This window comes from Callionymus lyra, chromosome 15 (assembly GCF_982586985.1).
Source record: "Callionymus lyra chromosome 15, fCalLyr1.hap1.1, whole genome shotgun sequence".
Lineage (NCBI taxonomy): Eukaryota > Metazoa > Chordata > Actinopteri > Syngnathiformes > Callionymidae > Callionymus > Callionymus lyra.
Genome location: NC_141832.1, coordinates 21,936,490 through 21,957,767, shown reverse-complemented (window position 1 = coordinate 21,957,767; position 21,278 = coordinate 21,936,490). Strand labels below are relative to the sequence as shown.

Below are 21,278 nucleotides of genomic sequence, written 5' to 3'. Positions count from 1 at the left end.
CCTGAGTTAATGTGGATCTGCTGTCTGATGGCCTGCCTCGATGATTTGTGCCCCGCCACCTGCTGATCCTGCTGGTTCTGACGGACTGCCTGGAGTCCAGACCTAACCTACATAGGCAACATGTTCAACTTCCTAAAATCTGCTCCAATGCACATACACACAAACTTAATCCGGTGCCAGTCACTGAGCCAGAACAAACCGGCCAAGTTTACAGGATCTTAAAAAGCCAACTCTCACACAAAGAGAACCTCGCAGAGAGTACTTATTTCTTCAAAAAAAATTAAGCCTTCAAAGTGTGTGTGTTTATTGTGTGTCTCTTTGTGCTTGACACACAAATGAAGATGATTTTTGGTTCATTCAACTTCTGCTCCAGAGTTGGTTTGATGGTATTCAGGCTGAGAGTTTTCTATTTTGCCGATTTGTAATTTAAAATATCAAATATATATATAGACTTACCTATTCACTTTAAAACGTTTTAAACTTTAGACCTTTTTAAAAAACTGAGTTAGATATTTGTAAAATGTAACAATATTTGAATGTTATTTTTTGTTTTCTTTTTGCCACTGATGTAATATTTATTATATATACTATTTTTTTTATTTTTCCTGTCCAAGAAGAAAACACAAATATCTTAATTTCATAAAAATGGTATTTAAATCAGAAATTGTCTGAAAAGATACAATAAAAAATTCTGAAAATCTTGAAATACAAACTGCCAGGACAGTAGTTCCGAATGAGACCTAAATGTAATTTAAGTAACAATCATTCTTTAGTTTCATCATTTATACCATTACAAAGTGAACAGAACACAATGGTGTCAGATTTATTGTTGGATTCCATTCCTTCTTCTACTCTTTCCGAAGAGAGGTTTATTTTAAAATGACAAAGAAGACGTTCCCTTTTTATCCTTTGATTGATTCCACTTTGCCATTTTCAGTTTAATTCACAAACCCCAGAACCAACTTGTAGGAGTTTATGAAGATAAGAAAGCAACTTAACTAATTCTCTTTTTGTCTTCTTTCAGAGTCTGTGAGCAGGGGAGAGAGGGACACTGTCTGCCCCACTGTCCAGCGACACCATGAGCTGGAGCTTCCTCACGCGGCTGCTGGAAGAGATCCACAACCACTCCACCTTCGTGGGGAAGCTGTGGCTCACCGTGCTCATCGTCTTCCGCATTGTCCTCACCGCAGTTGGGGGGGAGTCCATCTACTATGACGAGCAGAGCAAGTTTGTTTGTAACTCAGGACAGCCAGGATGTGAGAATGTGTGCTACGACGCCTTCGCACCGCTGTCTCATGTTCGCTTCTGGGTCTTCCAGATCATCTTGGTGGCCATGCCTTCTCTTATGTACATGGGCTTTGCCATTAACAAGATTGCCCGGCTAGACGAAGCCAAAGGAGTAGTGGGTTCTGTTGCCATTAGGTCCAGTAGTGGAGGGTACACTCACAGGAAGCCTAGGAAAATATGCTTTGGAGCCAGACAGCACAGAGGGATAGAGGAAACTGAGGAGGACCAGGAGGATGACCCAATGATATATGAGGTGCCTGAGATAGAGCCTCCGAAGAGACCACGTGATCCACTGCAGCCCACACCCAGGCCTAAAATCCGGCACGATGGCAGAAAGCGTATTCGGGATGAAGGATTAATGCGGGTCTACGTCCTTCAACTGGTGACACGCACTGTACTGGAAGCCGGCTTCCTTGCTGGCCAGTATTTGCTGTATGGTTTCCGTGTGACCCCTGTGTTCGTGTGTTCAGGAAAACCTTGCCCACACAGTGTCGACTGCTTCGTTTCAAGGCCAACAGAGAAAACCATATTCTTGCGCATCATGTACGGAGTGACTGTCCTCTGCCTCATACTCAATGTTTGGGAGATGCTACATTTGGGGATTGGATCTATTTGTGACATTCTTCGCCGACGGCGCTCGCCTCCTCAGGAAGACGAGTACCAACTGGGGTTACTTGGAGCAAATGGCGACGTTGAAGGCTCAGTTGGGGGGACAGGACCTGAGGCGGGTTCTGATGCAGGAGTTGGCGCTGATGGCGCTGCCGATTACGTCGGTTACCCCTTCTCATGGAACACTCCGTCAGCTCCCCCTGGCTACAACATCGTGGTGAAGCCAGAGCAGATGCCATACACTGACCTCAGTAATGCTAAGATGGCCTGCAAACAGAACCGGGCCAACATTGCCCAAGAGGAACAGCAGCAGTTTGGCAGCAATGAAGATAACTTTCCAACCGGCGGCGAAGCCCGAGTTGCTCTCAACAAAGACATGATACAGCAGGCTCACGAGCAACTGGAGGCTGCCATCCAGGCGTACAGCCAGCAGCATAATGCTGAGGAGCAGCTAGGGGACAACCAGGATGATAAGCCCCAGAGCAACATTATCCAAGCGCAGCCGCCACCCCAGCCGCACCCTCAGAAGGATCGTAAACACAGACTCAAGCATGGGAAAGGTGGCAACAGTGTTGGCGGTAGCAGCAGTAACAGCAGCAGCAGCAAATCCGGGGAAGGAAAACCCTCTGTGTGGATTTAACCTGTACATAGACTCAAATGCCACCGTGCCTTAAAAAAATCCTGCAAGCTGGAGAATTGTTTGTGGACTTGGATGTGTGGAAACAGAGAGTGATGTTGCAGATGACAGATTGTCTGGGCTATCACTGTCAAACTTGAAACATCAACACAAACGTTGCTACTCTGTTATGTACTGTTCTCCTTGAAATCCTGAAGCAGATACTTGACCTCTGTCGTCTTCCTCCCAACCTTTAATAGGGATTTGCAATTGTATCATGCTGACTTTTATCGAGTGACGGATCTCATCATTAACTTTTCCCCTTTAAGTTAATTACTGAAATGTGGGGGTTCGTACACTCGCAGAGTGACTGACAGGTTTGGGCTCGCTTACGTGGCATTATTACAAAGTGGATGCAATCAAACAACACGCCTGAGGCAAGGATGCAGACATCTAGCAAATTTGCAGATTCACACAGATGCTGCTGTCATTGCGTGTGTTTCTTAACTCAGTAAATATGCTGTATTTGATAGAGCAACAATACATCACATTGCCTAACAGTTGACTGGCCCCTAGTGGTGGATTCTTTACAGTTTCTCCACTGGGGGAACAGATACAAACTCATGCAACACACAAACCAGCTCTAATGTAACTTTACACTTCAAAATGCTTTGTATCTCTGATTTTTTTCTAAGCTAATTGGTGTTAATTCAAAGCTGAGACAACAATTAACATCAACTATGATTATCGCTACGATACAACAAGACCAAACACTGTAATGTGTCAGTGCCAAGAAGTAACACCCGGCAGAGAAGAGGCCTGTGTGTTTGTAGCTTTGGGAAACTGTGGCCATGACATTCCCACTTTGGGGAAAAATGCCTAACATGAGACCAACCTTTTTTTCTAAAGTTGACCAGTTGAATTCTGTTTTTGTAAATGTATGTTTTTATTTATATGAAATGACACAGTTTTTTAAAGAAATACATGAAAAATGAAAACATTTTTGAGTTGTATTGATAGTTGTTTTTTATTATTACGGTTGCCTTCCAAATGTAAAAAACGAACAAGAAAAAAAACGTTAAAAAATAAGGAAAAAGAAATATATTTTTTAAATTGTACGTGACTTCCTGGTGTGAGACAATTACTTCTCTAAGTGTGTTACTATGTGAATATTAACATTTTCTAGCAACCTTAACAGCCATGATTTGACAAGCTTTCCTTGTAGCCATTTCTACAAGAAACAACTTTTGGATTTGTGTAAATATATTTGCTTTCTTCCATGTTCCAGTTTTCTTTACAGCTCTTTCTCAAGTTTTTTCTGGTTTTCTTCTGATGTTGTCTTATGTTGAAAGGTTCAGGAGCTGACTTCCTGTTGGGTTCTGGCTCCTGTGGCTGATGTCAGATCACAGGTATTTAACTTACATTGTATTTAATTCCTGACATGCCGTGAAAAGTCCTTATTCCACAACTTTGAATGAGTGAAGTGTCCAAATAACAGCAATACAATGGAGAAGAGAAGAAACACATGGAAACAAGGGTTCTGCAGATTGGAGTTCCATCACTCAAACATTTGTCAGTGTGGCCTTACACAGACATACAGTTCTTTGTTAAGCACACTGAATACATTGAAGCCACAAGTTCAGTTTAAGTTACACATTTGCTTTTTCTTCTCCCAGTTAATACAAGTTGCGTAAAGTTGCCTTTTTCTTTTCAGGAAACATATCAATGGGTACACAAATCCACCTAGAAAGACGCAAATTATCCACTTGTTCAACGTCCAACGTCACTTCCGGGACAAAAAGGTACCTAATGCCGTCCCAGCATAATGTAAATTGACAAGTCAAATATTTTTATTTCAGAAAAGAAATCCCTGGAGGTGAAGAAAGGTATTAATGTTGTTAACTATTGCTATTAAATATATATAAATATATTTTACATATTGCCTTATTAGCTTTAGCTTTTTACTGTCGTCTGTTTGTCTGTCGCAGGAAGAATGAGAGGTTCTGAGGCATATTGGAAACTAAGCAGGCTGGACCCAGAAGTGACGCTGAGAGTGTTTAACAAGTCAGATATAAATGTATTGATCCATGAGGGCAAAAAAAAGTGCAAAGAACAAAGTGCACACAGATTACGATCAGATCATAATTAAACAAAATTAAACCAATGATAAAGGGTTAACTTTATTAAGTCATCTTCTCATTACACTTTTCATTTTTATTTTCACATTTAGACAATTGAGTGCTGATGTGGGCTAAATTATGTTGTGTTCAAATTATATTGCGACTTAACTTGTATCAAAAACGATAAACCACACCAAGCTAGTTAAGATTAAATGAATAAATGGTCTAAATATAACAGGGTAACTATTTTTCCACATGCCTGTAAGTAGATTTGATATTTTGTAAGCTCAATTCCATCCATAAATAAACCACATCAAATTACAAAATTGCAGAATTACAGAAAAAAAGCAGAGATCGAAGGGTTTGTCACATTCATCAAAGAAAGTCTTTTTGACATCATAATATCAGTCTAGTGTCATCTGATGTTAAACTTGTTTCACTTCCCAATATGGTGTGTAAGTCCCAACAGGCATATTCCCAGAGAAACAAGGTAAAAAATAGAGAAAACCATCTGCTACATGAATTAAAAAATGTTTTTGCTCCATGTGTCAAACAAACTTTTAAAGTTCAAATGAATGAATTTAATTCACTTCTGGGAACATACAGTTTACCATGATTGCATTAGAAATGATTAAAGCCACAGGTGGACAAAATGTCTACAACCTTCTGTACTAAAAATATAATAAAACCTACACAATGTGTCCCTTAAATGGTAGTATGAATACCTATAGGTCAAATATACTGTATATTTTTACTGTTTAATATGACATTTTAAAGGATAAATTATCAATTTGTTGTTAGTTTTAGGTGTTATTCAAATAGTTTAAATACAATACCATCTAAAAATATAGTAAATGCTAATGAATAAATTATATAACAGATTTCACTAACCATAAGTTATATTTCTCCCTGCCTCATACTGTCCATGTTCACTCAAAGATTTTGAGTACAGCCTTATTAGTCACATCGTGGTTAACATTAATTTTTTTTAAACATCAATTTCGATTATAAAAAGTTCAATAAAACCAAAACTCAGGAATCTCATGAGTTTGTGCAGAGAAAAAAAGAATAATAATAAAAAAAACATCTGTTGCTGTCTCTAAAAGGACTTCAGTGAGAAAAGCCTGAATGTTCCAGACAGGCGCGACGGGTTGTAGAATATGCACAGTGCAGTTTTTCTTGTTGTAATTTGAGTACATAATCCATTAATCAGTACAGTTTAGACCAACCAACTGGTACGAACATGTGAAAAAAGGACTAACTGCCCTCTTGTTAGGACTATCAATATATGGCAGAAAGATTTCTCCTCTTGTTTCCCTTTCTCTTGGTATACGTGAACTTTAATATAAAAAAATGGGCCTACTGACATTTTCTTAAACCTTGCCTAAGAACACAAACATGGAAATAACGTTAATCCCTGTTAAATGATATTTATATTCCTCAACTTTCTCTTTTCCAAACGCAGTGCAACGCTCTGCTTCTCATCTTTCTGGAACCTTTTGTTTTGAATGCAACACGATACTTGTCAAACATGGTGATCTAAACGTGTGAAGAAAGTTTTTTTTTTTAAAGCTAACAATGTGCCACAGCATGGTAGGCTTTCTTCTTTTGTACCACGACATGCAACGTTTAACGCGACGTTCGTTCAACTCTGTACTGAATTTTGCACTCCTTTAATTTCCAAGCAGCGTTACATGTCCAGTCAAAAATCTATGTTTATCCTAAACATGTAGCCAGATTACATGTTTTATGGACGTCTTTTACGAACACCTTTTTAAGAAAATCCTTGAAACTAACAAAAAACTAATTGCAAAACAAGCAAAAAAAACAACTTATCACAAAGACAGTGTGTCTCATGGAAATAAAACTATTTTGCCAAAATGACACAATGAGCCATGAAACAGATGCCAAACCCAGTTTTTATTCAGATACATCTCGTGTTCCAGGGTTGAAAATAAAAATATATTTGCATTCGACTTACAGTTAAACTAAATGTGATAAAATAAAAAAAAATAAAATAAAAAAATAAATTTCATGCACATCGGATGTCTAATTTATTCTTTATATTCATGTATGTGTGTTTTCTTTTTTGTTATTTTTTTCTTTGTGAACTGTACCTGTCTTTGTGTCATTTTTAGGATTGATTCTTGTACATTGATGGATACATTTGGTTGGCATGTTTAAAGACATATTTTCTTACAAAAATAAAGCAGAAATGATGAAAGGTTGTGCGTCAGCAGTCTACTTTGTAACCTCAAGAGAAATGTCAGACTCCCTTTCTCCTCATCATTGGGTAACTTTTTTCTCAAAGCTCATTTATAGGCAAGAAAAACCTGACTAGGGATGGATATAGTGTCGGTTTTAATACTGGTGCCGAACAGGTTGTAAGTATAATTGTAGGTATAAATTGTATGTGCAAGACAGTTTGCATAAGGAGCTTTGCCAGGTGGGTATTGAAAAATATTGTGTAAATATTTAAGCACATTTTAAATGCATGTTTGTACTTACTAGTATACTGAAATACTTTTTTATAAAACAAATCCAAGTATCTGAGTTTAGTTGTAAAATTTGGTTACAGGGTTTTGTTTAAGTCTTTACTCTATGTGATTTTGAATGAGTAACACAGTAAACAAAGCAGGGCTTTACAGTGAACTAACCACATCTGTGAATGTAATTTGATGAATGCAAAAATTTCAATTGCTATATGACATCAAAGCTACTTTTAAAAATACAGGTAAACTTCAATCCAACCTGGTCAATATAAAAAGGTAGATTGAAGCTTTTCTATTTTCTCTAAAGGCAGTTGGGTGTGGTGTACTTCCATGGTACAGGCTGCTTGTGTGTTTACTCTTGAAAACTGGAAACCGAATAGCTGTAACTATTGTTTTAAATAAAAACATTCACCAATTAACCATTGCAGTGTGGAGCATGGGACCACACAACCCAACATTCAAATGATTTTGTCACACTTAACTCTGCATGACGCTTTATTAGTACAGATAAGTACGAAGAGCATAATAAGATCCGTACGTTGCAGTTTAATCTCATATCATGAAAGGATGTTTTAACAATCGGACTGCAAACAATAATGCTTCCACTTACGTAGGAAATCTGCAATAAAAGATAACAAGCCGGAAAATTGCGTGTATTTTATCAGCGAACTGGAAAATGGCCATAGACATAAAACTAAATTACAAAGACAACACAGATGGTAGCAAGGGGACAAATAATATTGCTGCATGGGTTATGGTACATTCACTCATAATACATTTGCTGAAATTGCAGGTCATCTGTTCGTGTGGTGAAATGAATGAATCCATCAGGCCAGAATAATTCCTGCAAGGTTATAGTCGCAGAGTTTAAATCAACCAATTCATAACCTACGGCAACAACCGGACATCGAACGGTTTAGATTTAAACAGAACCAAAGTATAGGCCAAACCATGTGTCGTATATTTAAGTTAAAATGGATTTCTGTTGATGCTTTATCTTTACAACCCTAATAATCACCAACTCAAATGTCAGAAATTCAATTTCGTAAGATGCCATTTTACATTATATACTGTCACCAAGCAAAAAAAAAGAAAAGGACAAAAAGTATAAAACAGCAATAATTTAATGGAAAAGCTGATTTAAAATGCCATATCGTATAAAAAATGTAATTATACCATTACATCATAATTGTCTTTCGCTGGAGCATATTCCAGCTACTTCGGGCGAGAGGCAGGGGTCACCCTGAAAAGGTCACTAGCCAGTGGCAGGGCACACAAAGAAATACAACCATACATACATCCATGGCCTAGAGACAGTTTAGACAATCTGTATGTTTATGGACTATGGGAGGAAGTAAACCCACGCAACATGGGGAAAACAAACAAACCTCCACAGGTTCATTTTCCATTTTGTAAAAGAAAATATGATCTAAATGAACTTTAATTATACAATTCTTGTGATTTTTTGGGGGGAACATGAGTAAAATGAAGTCCTAAAACGTTCTCTGTATCATATTTTACCTAAGCAACCCCAAACACAAGTATCCTCTCACATAACATGAGATCAATAAAGCTAAATCTAATCTAAGTAGCACAAGACAAAGGATTCACTAAGAGTTAATACACAAGGTGGGAGTTCAGAAGTGAATTGGTTTCATAATGTCATAAACTGTGTCTTATGTTCATTCATCATGTTTTATTTGCCATCAGAGGACCCTGATTTAAACATATTGCAGCTCATAATAGTATAATAAACGTTATTACTATAAAATAATAGTTTAAATGTTATAATATGATTTTATTGAATATCATAATGGACATCAACCACTTATTTTTATTTATTTATTATTGTGTTTTTATATTTACACATGTATTTATATATGTATTAGTATCTGTCTTGTCACTTGATAATGTGCTTTATTTAGGGTTTGTTATATACTGTAAATTTGTGTAGCTCCCCATTATTATATCATTGCATTCTATCTGTAATATTCTACTATTGTATATCATCACTCTCCGTATGGAGGATGACAGGAATTTCATACGCTTATTTAATCCATATTTTGCTTCTGTCCCTAATAAGGGTCACAGGGCGAGAGGCAGGGGACACCCTGAACAGTTTGTCAGTCTATCAGGAAGACAGACAACCATCTGGAGTACCTGGAGTAAAAAAACTCAAAACCAAGGAGAAAATAGAAACTCCACAAGAAAATTTCGAGCTGGAAATGAACCTGCAACCATTATACCTCTTTTTTCATACAGAAAATCTTTCTGTTTACAATGCAAATCCTTTTGGCACCTGACCAGTGATTCTTTGCGGTTTAGTGAATACTGCTGACTTAACAACAAGCATATATCTTTGGGTTTGGTAAGAAGCCATGTCTTAAAAAAAACAACTATATTTCCATCATCAATTACCACTTTAATATACATTTTAAATTTAAGTAACAGCAAAAATAAATAGTACATGCTCAGCTAAATATGCCTAATTTGGACATAAATCCAGCATGTTAAGAAGCAGAAATGAAAACTTGCAAATTATCCTTCCCTGGAGACACGAGCTCAAGGGAATGTGCGTTCGTGCAGTAGAATGAGGTCAGTGGCAGGCAGATGTGCTCTATGGCCCGCTGTGGGAATGCTTGTGGCAACAGGCAATGTTCTCTGTGACGAAACAAACATTAATACTCCAATTAACTCAAATGTGGGGCCTGTGGAGCTGATTGTGTGTACTAACTATTAAGCGTCATGATGACCTCAAATGGTTCAAATGGCCCAGACTTTGAAAACTGGACTCTTAACCCTTGTGTAACCTCAGTGTCAAGGTGATCAGAAGGCCGAAAAATGCTAATTATAATTAAAATTACTAGAATGATTTGAGAACATTTGCCAACGCCACACTGTGCTTTACTAATTATTGAGTTGCTGGGATCTGTTTTTCTCCACTATGGTCTTACTTAAACTGTCAAGTTTCTTGAGATAACTTTGTTATGATAAGACACTTTAAATATAATTGCATTGAATTGAATAGAACAAATACTGGGCAAGTAAGAAACAAAAGAGCCTGTTAACTTCACTGCAGAATTTGCTTTTCTGTGACTTTATTTTAGTTATAAAATACAGACATTATAATACAACATTATTACATTTATTATAGTCAGCTTCATCTGTATTCCTAAATAAAAACAACCTTCATTCAACTTAGTAATCATACACTTGTTTCAAAAGGTTGTGTGTGGTGAGTAAACCTGTATACACAGCATAGTAGAAGAAAGGAATAAGTTAAACAAATACAGAAATGTAGTTTCCCATTACCCTAATAAAAAAATCCTGATTGGATCCCAGCAATGTAAGGTAACAACTTCCAAATCCTTCATTATTGCCCTAATCATCAACAGAAGGAATTCCTAAAAACCTATTTTAATTCTAAATATGTCCCTGTGAAATGGTTTTCTCAACCGTTTCTCTTTACATTCTCATCCTTATGTATGGTTTCTGTCAGATGCGCTGTACGTGCATGTGTTACGGTTTGAATTGTGTTTATTGATTTATAGTAGTTTTGATGTTTGCAAGATGTGATGTTTCTTGCATAAATGACTCCTTCCATCAGCTACATTTAAAAAAAAATAACCCTTGTGTTGCCTCAGGGTCAAGGTGAACGAACTCCACCGCTACATATGTATTCTGGAAGAGAGGGAGGTCGTGTAAGGGTTAAACCCAAAATATTGTAACCATCATTTACTAGGTATTTTCTGATAAAACAGACCTCATTCTGTTCTTTCACATTTCAACTTGACAGAAAAAAACATTTGTCAGGACCCTTTAAGAGTCCACGATTAATATCTGATCTGTGTCACTATATTATGATGTTAGTGATGATTTGATGAGGATTCATGAAACACTGACATCATTTTAGGAGGTAATGAGGTTGCGTTCAGAAGTCATTTTATGTTTCATCAAATTAGATCACGTGGCCTTTAGAAGTGGAGACACCGTTTCATGAAGCCTCCTCATCTTGTCCCTATCAGACGCATGTTTTTAAACCAGTGGCATTCCAGAAACATCCCAGAAGTGGCCTGACACTTACCCTTCTTATTTTTGATGCTTTCGTCAAAGTGTAAAATAATAATGCAAAAGCAGATTGGTCAAGCGGAAGGTCAGTAAAATATTTTTTTTTTTTTTTTTTTAGGGGAAATGTTGCTTTTTCCCTTTAATTGCCCATAATGGAATTGGGGAATCAAACTTCAAGTTGAAGAGTTGGTTCACCCGGAAAGTTCAAGGCTTTCGCTCCACTAGTTTTATATGAATTCACATTTATGCTTTTTTTCCACAAGCCTCTATGCTTGGGATTAGTGAGATATATTTTACAAGGTTTTGAATACCCTGCGCGTCACATGTGCTTCCCACACTTCCCTAGATGAAGCTTGAGTATGCCCTGACTGTGAAGCTGTAACAAGTGCTCAAACTCCACAGGCATGGCGTGGAATCCTGGTTTGGGCCATTTGTCATCATAATAGTGATTGGGAAGAGGATACAGGTCGAAGGGGTGATTAGCAAAAGGCCAAAACCCATACACATGCACATTATTACAGACCTCCAATGCTAGGCTCACCATCATTAACCCGCTGGTTATTCTTTTTGCTTTCACACCTTTGGCCTTCCAGAATTCTCCCAGGCTGGCAAGATATTTTGGATTTAAAAAAACAGGGTTCGCTGAGCTCTTAAAGTCTTTCATTGTGTACACAGCCCTCAGCGAGAGGTCATAGTTTGTAGTGAAGGAAAAAGCAGGAAGTAGTATCATGGCACCTCCGTAGCTCTGCATTTTCTCAGCAAAAGGGAGACGTCTCTCCAAGAGTGATTGATGTCTGAAAAAAAAAACACTGTGTGAGTTAGGAATTGCTACAAAGACGCCGGTCAATATAGATACTTACAATTTTTGCATTATGGTTGGGTTTGCCGTGACAACATCGGTCTTTTTCCCAGCATGCTTCTCATAGTCACCTTTCAATGGAGGTAGGTTACACCTGGAGACAAAGACAATTGTAAAGCGAGGCCCCACTTTCATATTTCAGAAACTGCTTTATCATCAGAAACAGCTTTATTCACCAAGTATGACAATATACAGAGATTTTTTCTTTGGCTGTAAGTGACTTCTTGGGTAATTTGCATTGTGTGCATTTGCACACAAGGAATGGAAATAAAAACAAACAAATATAAATAAAATATAATAAAACAGAAAGCATCCTTAAAGCACATATTTATCAAAATCAATAACAGTTAAGAGGTCATCACTTCATTACCCATTATCTTCTTACCAACACATTTTTCCGTACATTTTTTAACGTCTTGTTTATGAACCAAATCCAATAAATTGCATTTTTCTGAATCTTACTCATAATGAGAAGCAAGTTCCAATTGTTTAGAGCTTGATTATTCAAATATAAACCTTTTTGCTGGGACACGTACACAGGCGGTCAGTCCTTGAAAATATCTGGTCTCAAATTTCACGATTGACCAAAATGATGAATATAGGTGAACAAGGTGATGAACAAGGTCTAACAACATAGTGGAGCTTATGGAGCCCTGACTGCAATTTCTCCTACTTCCTGAACGCAGCCAAACAATCCGTTACTAGGTTTAATGATTCAGACCCGAGGTTCACATTCACTGCACTTGAGGGACAATCCAAAAAATAAAGAAAAAAGGACGCCTGGTGCGTTCACCGACAAGGACCAGTTCTAGTGAGAAATTCAGCAAATAGAGAAGATCTTGAGGTGTGTTCAGAGCCGAACATGAATTGTGCCCCGGCCAATTGTGAATCCTCATTAGTTGAACGAATCTGTGTCTCGGGATATCGCATACTTCTAAGTAAGTAAGTAAGTAAGTAATATATATTTATATAGCGCTTTTCGAGACCAGGGTCACAAAGCGCTTTAACAATCAAAACAATACTCAAAACAGTACATACTTCAAAGATCAAGACAACACCGAGAACAACACAGGAGTTCGAGAAATTCAAGGAAAAGCCTGCACAAATAGAAACGTCTTAAGATGTTTCTTAAAGGAGTCAGTAGACTCCATCAAGCGCAAAGAGAGAGGAAGATTGTTCCAAAGCTTAGGAGCAACAGCCTGAAAAGATTTCTCTCCTCTGGTCCTGAGCCGTGTGCGTGGAACCATAAGTAGATTCTGATCCACAGACCTCAGAGCCCGAGCTGGGGTGTAAGGCTGGATCAGATCAGTGATGTAAGGAGGAGCCTGACCATGAATAGCTCTGAAAGTAAGAACCAGAATTTTAAAGTTGATCCTGAAAGAAACTGGAAGCCAGTGAAGAGTTTTAAGGACCGGAGAAATGTGAGTTCTTCTACTAGAGCGGGTCAGAATTCTCGCTGCAGAGTTCTGAATCAACTGCAGACGAGACAGATCCTTCTTGTTAAGACATGAAAACAAACTGTTACAATAGTCCAGACGAGAAGAAACAAACGCATGGATTACAAGCTCCAGATCATGTTGTGACAGCATTTTCCTAAGTTTAGAGATTTTTCTCAGTTGAAGGAAACAGTTTCTGGTCAGTTTTCTACAGTGTTGAACAAGAGACATGTCTTTATCAAATACAACACCCAGGTTTCTCAGGCTCAGTTTGACAGACTGACCTAAGTCACCCAAGTACTGACTCAACCCTGGAATCGTATCATCAGGAGCAATCACCAGAGTTTCAGTTTTGTCCACAACTTCTCTTAGTATACTAGAAGTTAGTATGCATCAGGATAGTGTACGTACTAACTAGTACGCAAATTCTCAACAGATAGTATGTCTCAAATCAAACACTGCCCCTACACACTAACCGAAAATGACGCGACAGCTTCTTCTTCTATTTAACAATGGTTGCAACCAGCTGTTTGAACGCTATCGCCGACACCAGCTGGCAGCACGTTTTGCAAGTTTGAAAAAAGAAATAAAGAAAAAATATGAGAATCTAAATATTCGCAAGATATTTAAGCTGGTATCAGCACCGAAGACGTTTCATCCTTCTACTGCTGATGAAAATGCACCTGTAAGTATATTTATATATATGCATATATATATATGACGTAACTTCCGTGTACAACGTTACTAAGATGGCAGCTGTTTAGGGTGGATAGTGTCCATCGAACCATACTCAGTTTTGTGGGCGTTTTAGTACGCCAATTTAGTGTGCATGGCGCACTAAATTTCGCATACTAAGAATTTAGACGCACTTACGCACTAAAAATACTAACTTTGAGTACTCAACTATGCGATTTGAAACACAGCAAGAGTCTCGCGAATCCCCGGATGTGAATCCTCGTTCACTGAACGAATCCGTGTCTCGCGAATCAGTAGCAGCCTAACTTGACAGACTCTTGTGTGTAGAAGTTCACAAACATTGCAGCTGTAGTACAGATTATGTTACTTAAAAACCTTGTGTGTGCGTTTCCAGCCTGTCTGGACTAAATTTCTGGTTGTTAAATGTTTTATTGCACTAAAATAAAAATAAAATAAAACAAAAATAATAATAATACTAATACTATGTAATATAAACTTAAATGCAATCAAAAATAAAATAAAAAGGCCTTGTTTAAGTTTAGAGCAAAAACAAATATTAAATTAAGATCAACCGAATCACGGTTCAGTACGTTCACTCAAAAGATTCGTTCGTTCGAATGAATCGTTCGCGAACGACACAACCGTACTACAAAATACTTCTACGTTCTGCTGGTTGAACACGTATTTTCTTAGGCCAACAAAACTTTTTGTTACGTAACAAAAATCTTTTTTGGGATGACAGTGACTGCTACGACAATGGTTGTCATGGGAGCCACTGGTGTGCACCCAGGTGCATTTTCCTTTGAAGAGAAAATACAAGTTAGACAAGACTTGACTCAAATTCCTACCTAATGACGAACTCGGCTGAGTCGATACTCTTTCCACAGTTGCCGTCATAGAGGATCCCTCCATTTCCAACGACAGCACATGTGTCAAGGGTTTTATTTAAGAATGGATGTATCTTGAAATGAACAGAAATATAACAAAATAAATTTAATTGAATTCAATTCACAAAGTTAATAGTTTCATCATAGTGCTAGCCCATGATGACCCATACTTAAACAAAATACTTTGTACTTAAAAAAGTATGTTACAGAAGTTCACATTTGTAATATCTATAATATAAAACAGTAGATATGTCTGTCTGCCTAGTAGACTGCCTACTTTCTAAAGCCACCTGATTTTAAGACTGTACATTATCAATACAACTTCATCTCATTGACTATTCAAAACCAAATGGAAGTTGTTGAATTATAAAAACATTCTGTTCTGTGTCCAAATAAGGGTAATTGTAGTAAAGGTAGTAAAAATGGTATCTTTGTGATATTTAGAAAACAATGACCAGGAATCACTAAAAAGGGTCCGTTAGCGGTCCAGGTTGTATTGTTTGCTTTAATAAAAATCAGTTGATAGCAGACAATAAATGATAACATAGACTTTCTACTTAATGATAAAATATAGTCTTATCAGCTGTATAATGAAAATACAGTAGCTGAAACGGAAGTCAAGTAAGAGAAAAATGAATCAAATGTTAATACACTCGACATCTTTGGACAATGGTTTTAATCCATTAAGCACATATACAAACATTGAGGTCAGTATATTTAACAGTGATATACTTACTTTTGGAAAAAGGTTGAAAAGCTCTGGAGACACCGACAACCTCTTTGGAATGGTCTCAAACACAATTGTTGTTCCTAGTGGAGTGTTGTCTTGTGTCACGATAGCGCTATCAAAACCATTGCATTTGGTTCGAAGGCTAACTCTTGACAGAGAGAGACATCAATTAGTCACATGTATCAAATGTGTTTCATATCTTCTTGGTCATCTTGATTATGCAAACGCCTGCAGAGAGTGGTGAAGACAGCTGAGAGGATCACCAGAACTTCTCTGCCCTCCCTGCAGAGTACAGTGGCTCGCAAAATTATTCATACCCCTTGAACTTACCACATTTTGTGACATTACACGCCACAAACATAAATATATCTTATTTGAATTGAATGTGAAAGTCCAACACAAAGTGTTACACAATTTTGAAGTACAAAGAAAATTGTACATGATTTTATTTTTTTTTCACAAATAAAAAACTGAAAAGTGCAGTGTGCAAAAGTATTCAGCCCCCTTGAGTTGTGGTTGAGTTCAGTTGTGGAACCTGCCAAATACAGCTGCAAGTCTTTTGGGGAATCTGTCCACAGGACAACTCTTCTTCCACGTTTGCTGTGTGCCTCACATGGTTTCTGGCAAACTGCAAAACGGGACCTTTTTGGGTATTTTTTAACAATGGTTTTCTTCTTGCCACTCTTCCATAAAGGCCAGATTTGTGGAGTGCACGCCCAATAGTTGTCTTGTGGACAGATTCCCCCACTTGAGCTGTGGATCTCTGCAGTTGGTCCAGAGTCACCATGGGCCTCTTGGCTGCATATCGTGTCAGTGCTCTCCTTGTTCGGCCTCTATGTTCAGGTGGACGGCCGTGTCTTGGTAGGTTTGCAGTCGTGCCATACTCTTTTCATTTCCGGATAATGGATTGAACAGTGCTCCGTGAGATATTCAAAGCTTTGGAAATCTTTTTATAGCTTAACCCTGCTTTGAACTTTCCACAACTTTTTCTCTCACCTTTCTGGTGTGTTCCTTGGACATGGTCCTGTATGCTCCCCAATATTATCTTGACAAACCTCTGAGGCTGTCCCAGAACAGCTGTATTTGTACTGATTAGAGAGCTGTATATTTTCTCTTAGTTGCACTCAGAGAAAAGGCGGCTGAATAGTTTTGCACACCGCACTTTTCAGTTTTTTATTTGTGAAAAAAATCATGTGTAATTTTCCATCCTCAAGGATCCCACCCACCCCCAGCACGGACCTCAGGCCGCAGGTACATCAGTGTGAAGTGCAGAACAACAAGACGGAAAAACTCTTTTTTCCCAACCGCCATCAGACTTCTGAACAGTTAATCCACCATCTACCTCATGCCAACAACAGTGAACTTTTGCACTAATTACATATATACTTATATGTTGTGCATTCTATTTGGGCAACAAAGTAAAAATTTAATGTTACGGAGAACTTGTTCTATGTTTCTATGCTTGTCTACTTCTCATCTTTTGAACTTAAGTTCAAATGACTAACACATAAAAAAAATGTTATTAGATTACTCATTAATAATATTAACAATATTAACAATTTAAACCGGACAACAAAGGATCTATTTCATCACTTTATTGTCTATACCGCTAAATAAAGATTATTGATTCTGGTCCATGTTATTATCTATGAATTTTCATTACCCAAAAACATCAATTTCTTTCTGACAATTCTGAGAATAATTGACTCAGGTTTATGGTTCAAGTCCAATGACGCATGCATTTCAGGGATTGACACACACCAAGGTCAAAGTCAGGGGCAAGCCTGACTTTTCTTGGCTTGTCCCTCTTTACTGAGTCACATGGAAAGGACTATGATCCATATCCATCCAGTGTGTAGAAAGGAGTGGTATTTCTGTTGTTTGCCATGGAAATGCTGATGAGCCTTTATTGGTTTGAAATGATATAAAGGAGCTAGAAGCTATATAATTATAATGTAAATGTTCCTTAAAAAAAAGATTACTTACTTAAACTTGTTAAAGTTCGTCTCTTGCTTCCTCCAAGGTTTAGAGTAGCGTTGCACAACGCTGTCAATTATTTTTCTGTGACACAAAAAGGAGTGTCAGTTTTGTTAGTGTTTTTAACTGTAGCTCAGGATACTCACTTGCAGCCTTTACACAGTTGCGAGACTTTTGGACGTTGTCTTTTTATTTTCGGTGCACGGTAGACTTCTATAGTACTGTTGAGAGAATGCAAACGAAAATTAATTTAATTCAAATTTCTCTGAGGTACCATTAATCCTCCACTGACTGTATGAACGAACTCATGACTCCTTGTTATTATCTGAAGCACTGTCTCTGTCTTGGACAAAATACTATGGATTTACATTGCAAATACCAGGCTTGATTGGATTTGATTTAGATAAATCCAGAATATGAGTTTGAATTACTTGTTTAGAAAAAATACCTACATAAGGACATTTACTGTATATTTCAAATTATGCTACACTATAAAGACATATAAAAAAACAATATAAATAATAATAAATAAATACAATAGTGCACACTTCAACAGCAACTGCCTCACAAAGTCCTTAAGATGCCAAAAGGTTTTCAAAAAGGGTAAACTGATCTTTCACATTGTCTGGTTGCATAAGATACACATTATGGCTGCTGAAAATTGAAAACATGCAAAGAATGTTGTTTGTTAAACATTTTCTCCTATTACATTTTCTCCTAATTGTCTTACTATTTTCTTACTTTCAGAGCTATTCATGGTCAGGCTCCTCCTTACATCACTGATCTGATCCAGCCTTACACCCCAGCTCGGGCTCTGAGGTCTGTGGATCAGAATCTACTTATGGTTCCACGCACACGGCTCAGGACCAGAGGAGAGAAATCTTTTCAGGCTGTTGCTCCTAAGCTTTGGAACAATCTTCCTCTCTCTTTGCGCTTGATGGAGTCTACTGACTCCTTTAAGAAACATCTTAAGACGTTTCTATTTGTTCAGGCTTTTCCTTGAATTTCTCGAACTCCTGTGTTGTTCTCGGTGTTGTCTTGATCTTTGAAGTATGTACTGTTTTGAGTATTGTTTTGATTGTTAAAGCGCTTTGTGACCCTGGTCTCGAAAAGCGCTATATAAATAAATATTACTTACTTACTTACTATTACTCCCTCCAGCATTTTTTAGGATATTGGTATCAGAAATCTGGTCCTGTTTCCACACAGAAACTACAAATTTACCTGAACTTCCATAAATGCTTTAAAGGCAGAAACATGAACTCATAATGATGTCACTCTTGGACTATCACAACGGCTCTGGGGATTTTAGGAAACATTCTTTCTAAACATACTCCGATAATAATATAAATAATAGAAACTGTAATGTGTCTTCTAAGCACTAAAATAATTACACAGTTTTAGTGAATGTGAATCCTAGTTTAATGGTAATCGTTGACTAGTTGAATTCAAAAACCTATCTATATTATTATCTTCTAATTGCTGTCACAATTATTCTGTGATTTCTATTGTTTACACTTACACACCACACACAAAGAAAATATAATTGTGAAAGGGCTTCACTTCAACTTCACTATTCATTAAAAACATATATTAAGAGGCACAGAACTATAGATGTGTAGTTTTAGTAAGTCTTTTCTCATGAAAGAAAAAAATAATTTGACAACGGGGTACATGGCATGAATACTGAATCTGATAAAATGTAAAAAAAACAAAAACCAAAAAAAAACCCACAATCAATTAAATGTATAAACACTTGTTAGGTTCAGCTCAGCTAATGCTCTGCTTCCGACGCAGCTTTTGAAGGTCTTCTGATTTCTCCCGGAAATCTGACTTTAAACCATACATTTTGGGAACTTAATCTTACAGAACAACGGCATCAAGTGAACAATTAAGTTCATATTGTCTAAAGATGTTTGAACATTTGATAATCACAAAATCATATCTAAAACATATTATTTAATTAACATTTGTTTAACAACACTCACCTTTCATCCTGCATGTACCACATCATGGTTGTCGCCAGACTCCCCAAACAAAGAAAGGTGACTGTGACCTTGTAGCCCCACATTCCTCTTGTTCACTGCTCACCCCTCTGCACAAACCTCTTTTGTCACTCACTTTTTCTGTACATCCTCTTATTTAGACTGACAACATTTCCATTCCCAGTGAGTCAAATTGCTTCCTGTCGCTTGACATCAGCTGCAAAAAAAGCATGTGCAAACAAGTGTGGTCCAGTGGTTGATGGGGTCTAAAGGTCCATTTGAAGTTTTTTATTGTAGGACAATAAATACTCATATTCCATCACTACCGGTCAGCTAAAACCTTCCTTCCTCTTTACTGGATATAAGCCCTTCAAATAAAGAAGAGCTTATGAGCCCATTTTCTGCAGTCCTTGTTTACCCCTCCCACACTCCCTCCATCATTCTCCACCCACACCTGCAAAACCAGTTTCTGTGTCAGAAACATACGAAAAAATATTTTACATGGATTTATTCGATTAGATTGTTTACAGGAGTACTCAAACTTTAAACTTTAAACCTAAAGCATAGTAGGCAGAGTACAACTTAACAAGCGCACAAATTAAAACATACACACTGCGAATAAGCGTAAAATAAGATCAAATACGATTAACCTCCAGTGCTTGTTCTGGGAAAACTGGAAAACTAAATGGAACAGGCCACTTTGATCATTATTTATTTTGCCACAATTGATTTAATGGATCATGTTTAATGGTGCAATGGTTCAGACAGAAATACATTCAAGCAATTAGGTATGTTCCTGTCACCGCCACAGAGAAAACTATGTTCATGACATTCTTTCTAGATGTTTGCAACAGCATAACCATCACATTAGATGCCATAAGGTCTCTTTGACTTGTCTCTTGTATCCGCCTCCTTGTGTGGCACATGCTCCTTTCTAGGACTTGTGGCTGTGCCTCATTCTCAGCGACCACCAGCATTGCCCCTAAGAACAAGATAACATCCATTTAAAACAGTGTTATTAAGAAAGAAATTGATAATCCTGATACAGTATAGGGTGGAGCCGATCAAGGACAGAAAAACTGTCCGCAAACAGAGGTGACAATTTGAAGTCATCTGCGTCAGCCTTCCCTACTCGCCTGCGCCAAGTCACACGCAGGGCTGTAATCAAAACATGCAATATGAGAGTCAAATTAGGCCCCACTTCAACGGTGAGATGCAAGAATATATTTTGCCTGCTTATTTGACTCTTTGTTCAGATACACATTCAGAAGGAGGCTCTTAAAACTAGGCAACAGGACTGTATAAAGTTTGGGAAAACGTTCCACCTCTCATCCCAGAGAGAGTAGCGGGTATACACTGTATATCATACCAGGGAAACAGGAGAGAACAACTGCGAGGGGTTGGGATAAAGTTGTGGGTCGTAGAAACCCATTAGGGTGATACCCCTCCTCAGGGTCCTTAGCTTCCACTGTCATTTGAGATGTCATATGATCGCAGGTGTGGATGTTTGGGGAAT

The 21,278-nt window shown here is 37.7% G+C and overlaps 2 protein-coding genes across 4 annotated transcripts in view; one reads left to right on the top strand and one right to left on the bottom strand.

Moving 5' to 3' along the window:
• gjc1 (gap junction protein gamma 1) overlaps positions 1-3,688 on the top strand; it is a 46,082-nt gene extending 42,394 nt beyond the window's left edge. For all 3 annotated transcript variants that reach the window (XM_087810003.1, XM_087810004.1, XM_087810005.1), the window contains exon 2: positions 1,025-3,688. In XM_087810003.1, the coding sequence (XP_087666129.1) occupies positions 1,079-2,536 (1,458 nt within the window). In that variant the 5' untranslated portion in view covers positions 1,025-1,078 and the 3' untranslated portion in view covers positions 2,537-3,688. The remainder of the gene's footprint in view (positions 1-1,024) is intronic.
• Positions 3,689-10,188: 6,500 nt separating this feature from the next.
• Positions 10,189-20,089, bottom strand: LOC148065358 (alpha-2,8-sialyltransferase 8F-like). Its single transcript, XM_087810007.1, has 7 exons — positions 19,766-20,089; positions 17,924-17,998; positions 17,787-17,861; positions 15,807-15,948; positions 15,032-15,144; positions 12,053-12,145; positions 10,189-11,986 (listed from the first exon to the last, which is right to left on the bottom strand). The coding sequence occupies exons 1-7, from the start codon at positions 19,846-19,848 to the stop codon at positions 11,512-11,514; spliced, it is 1,056 nt and encodes a 351-aa protein (XP_087666133.1). The 5' UTR covers positions 19,849-20,089; the 3' UTR covers positions 10,189-11,511.
• Positions 20,090-21,278: the final 1,189 nt, after the last annotated feature.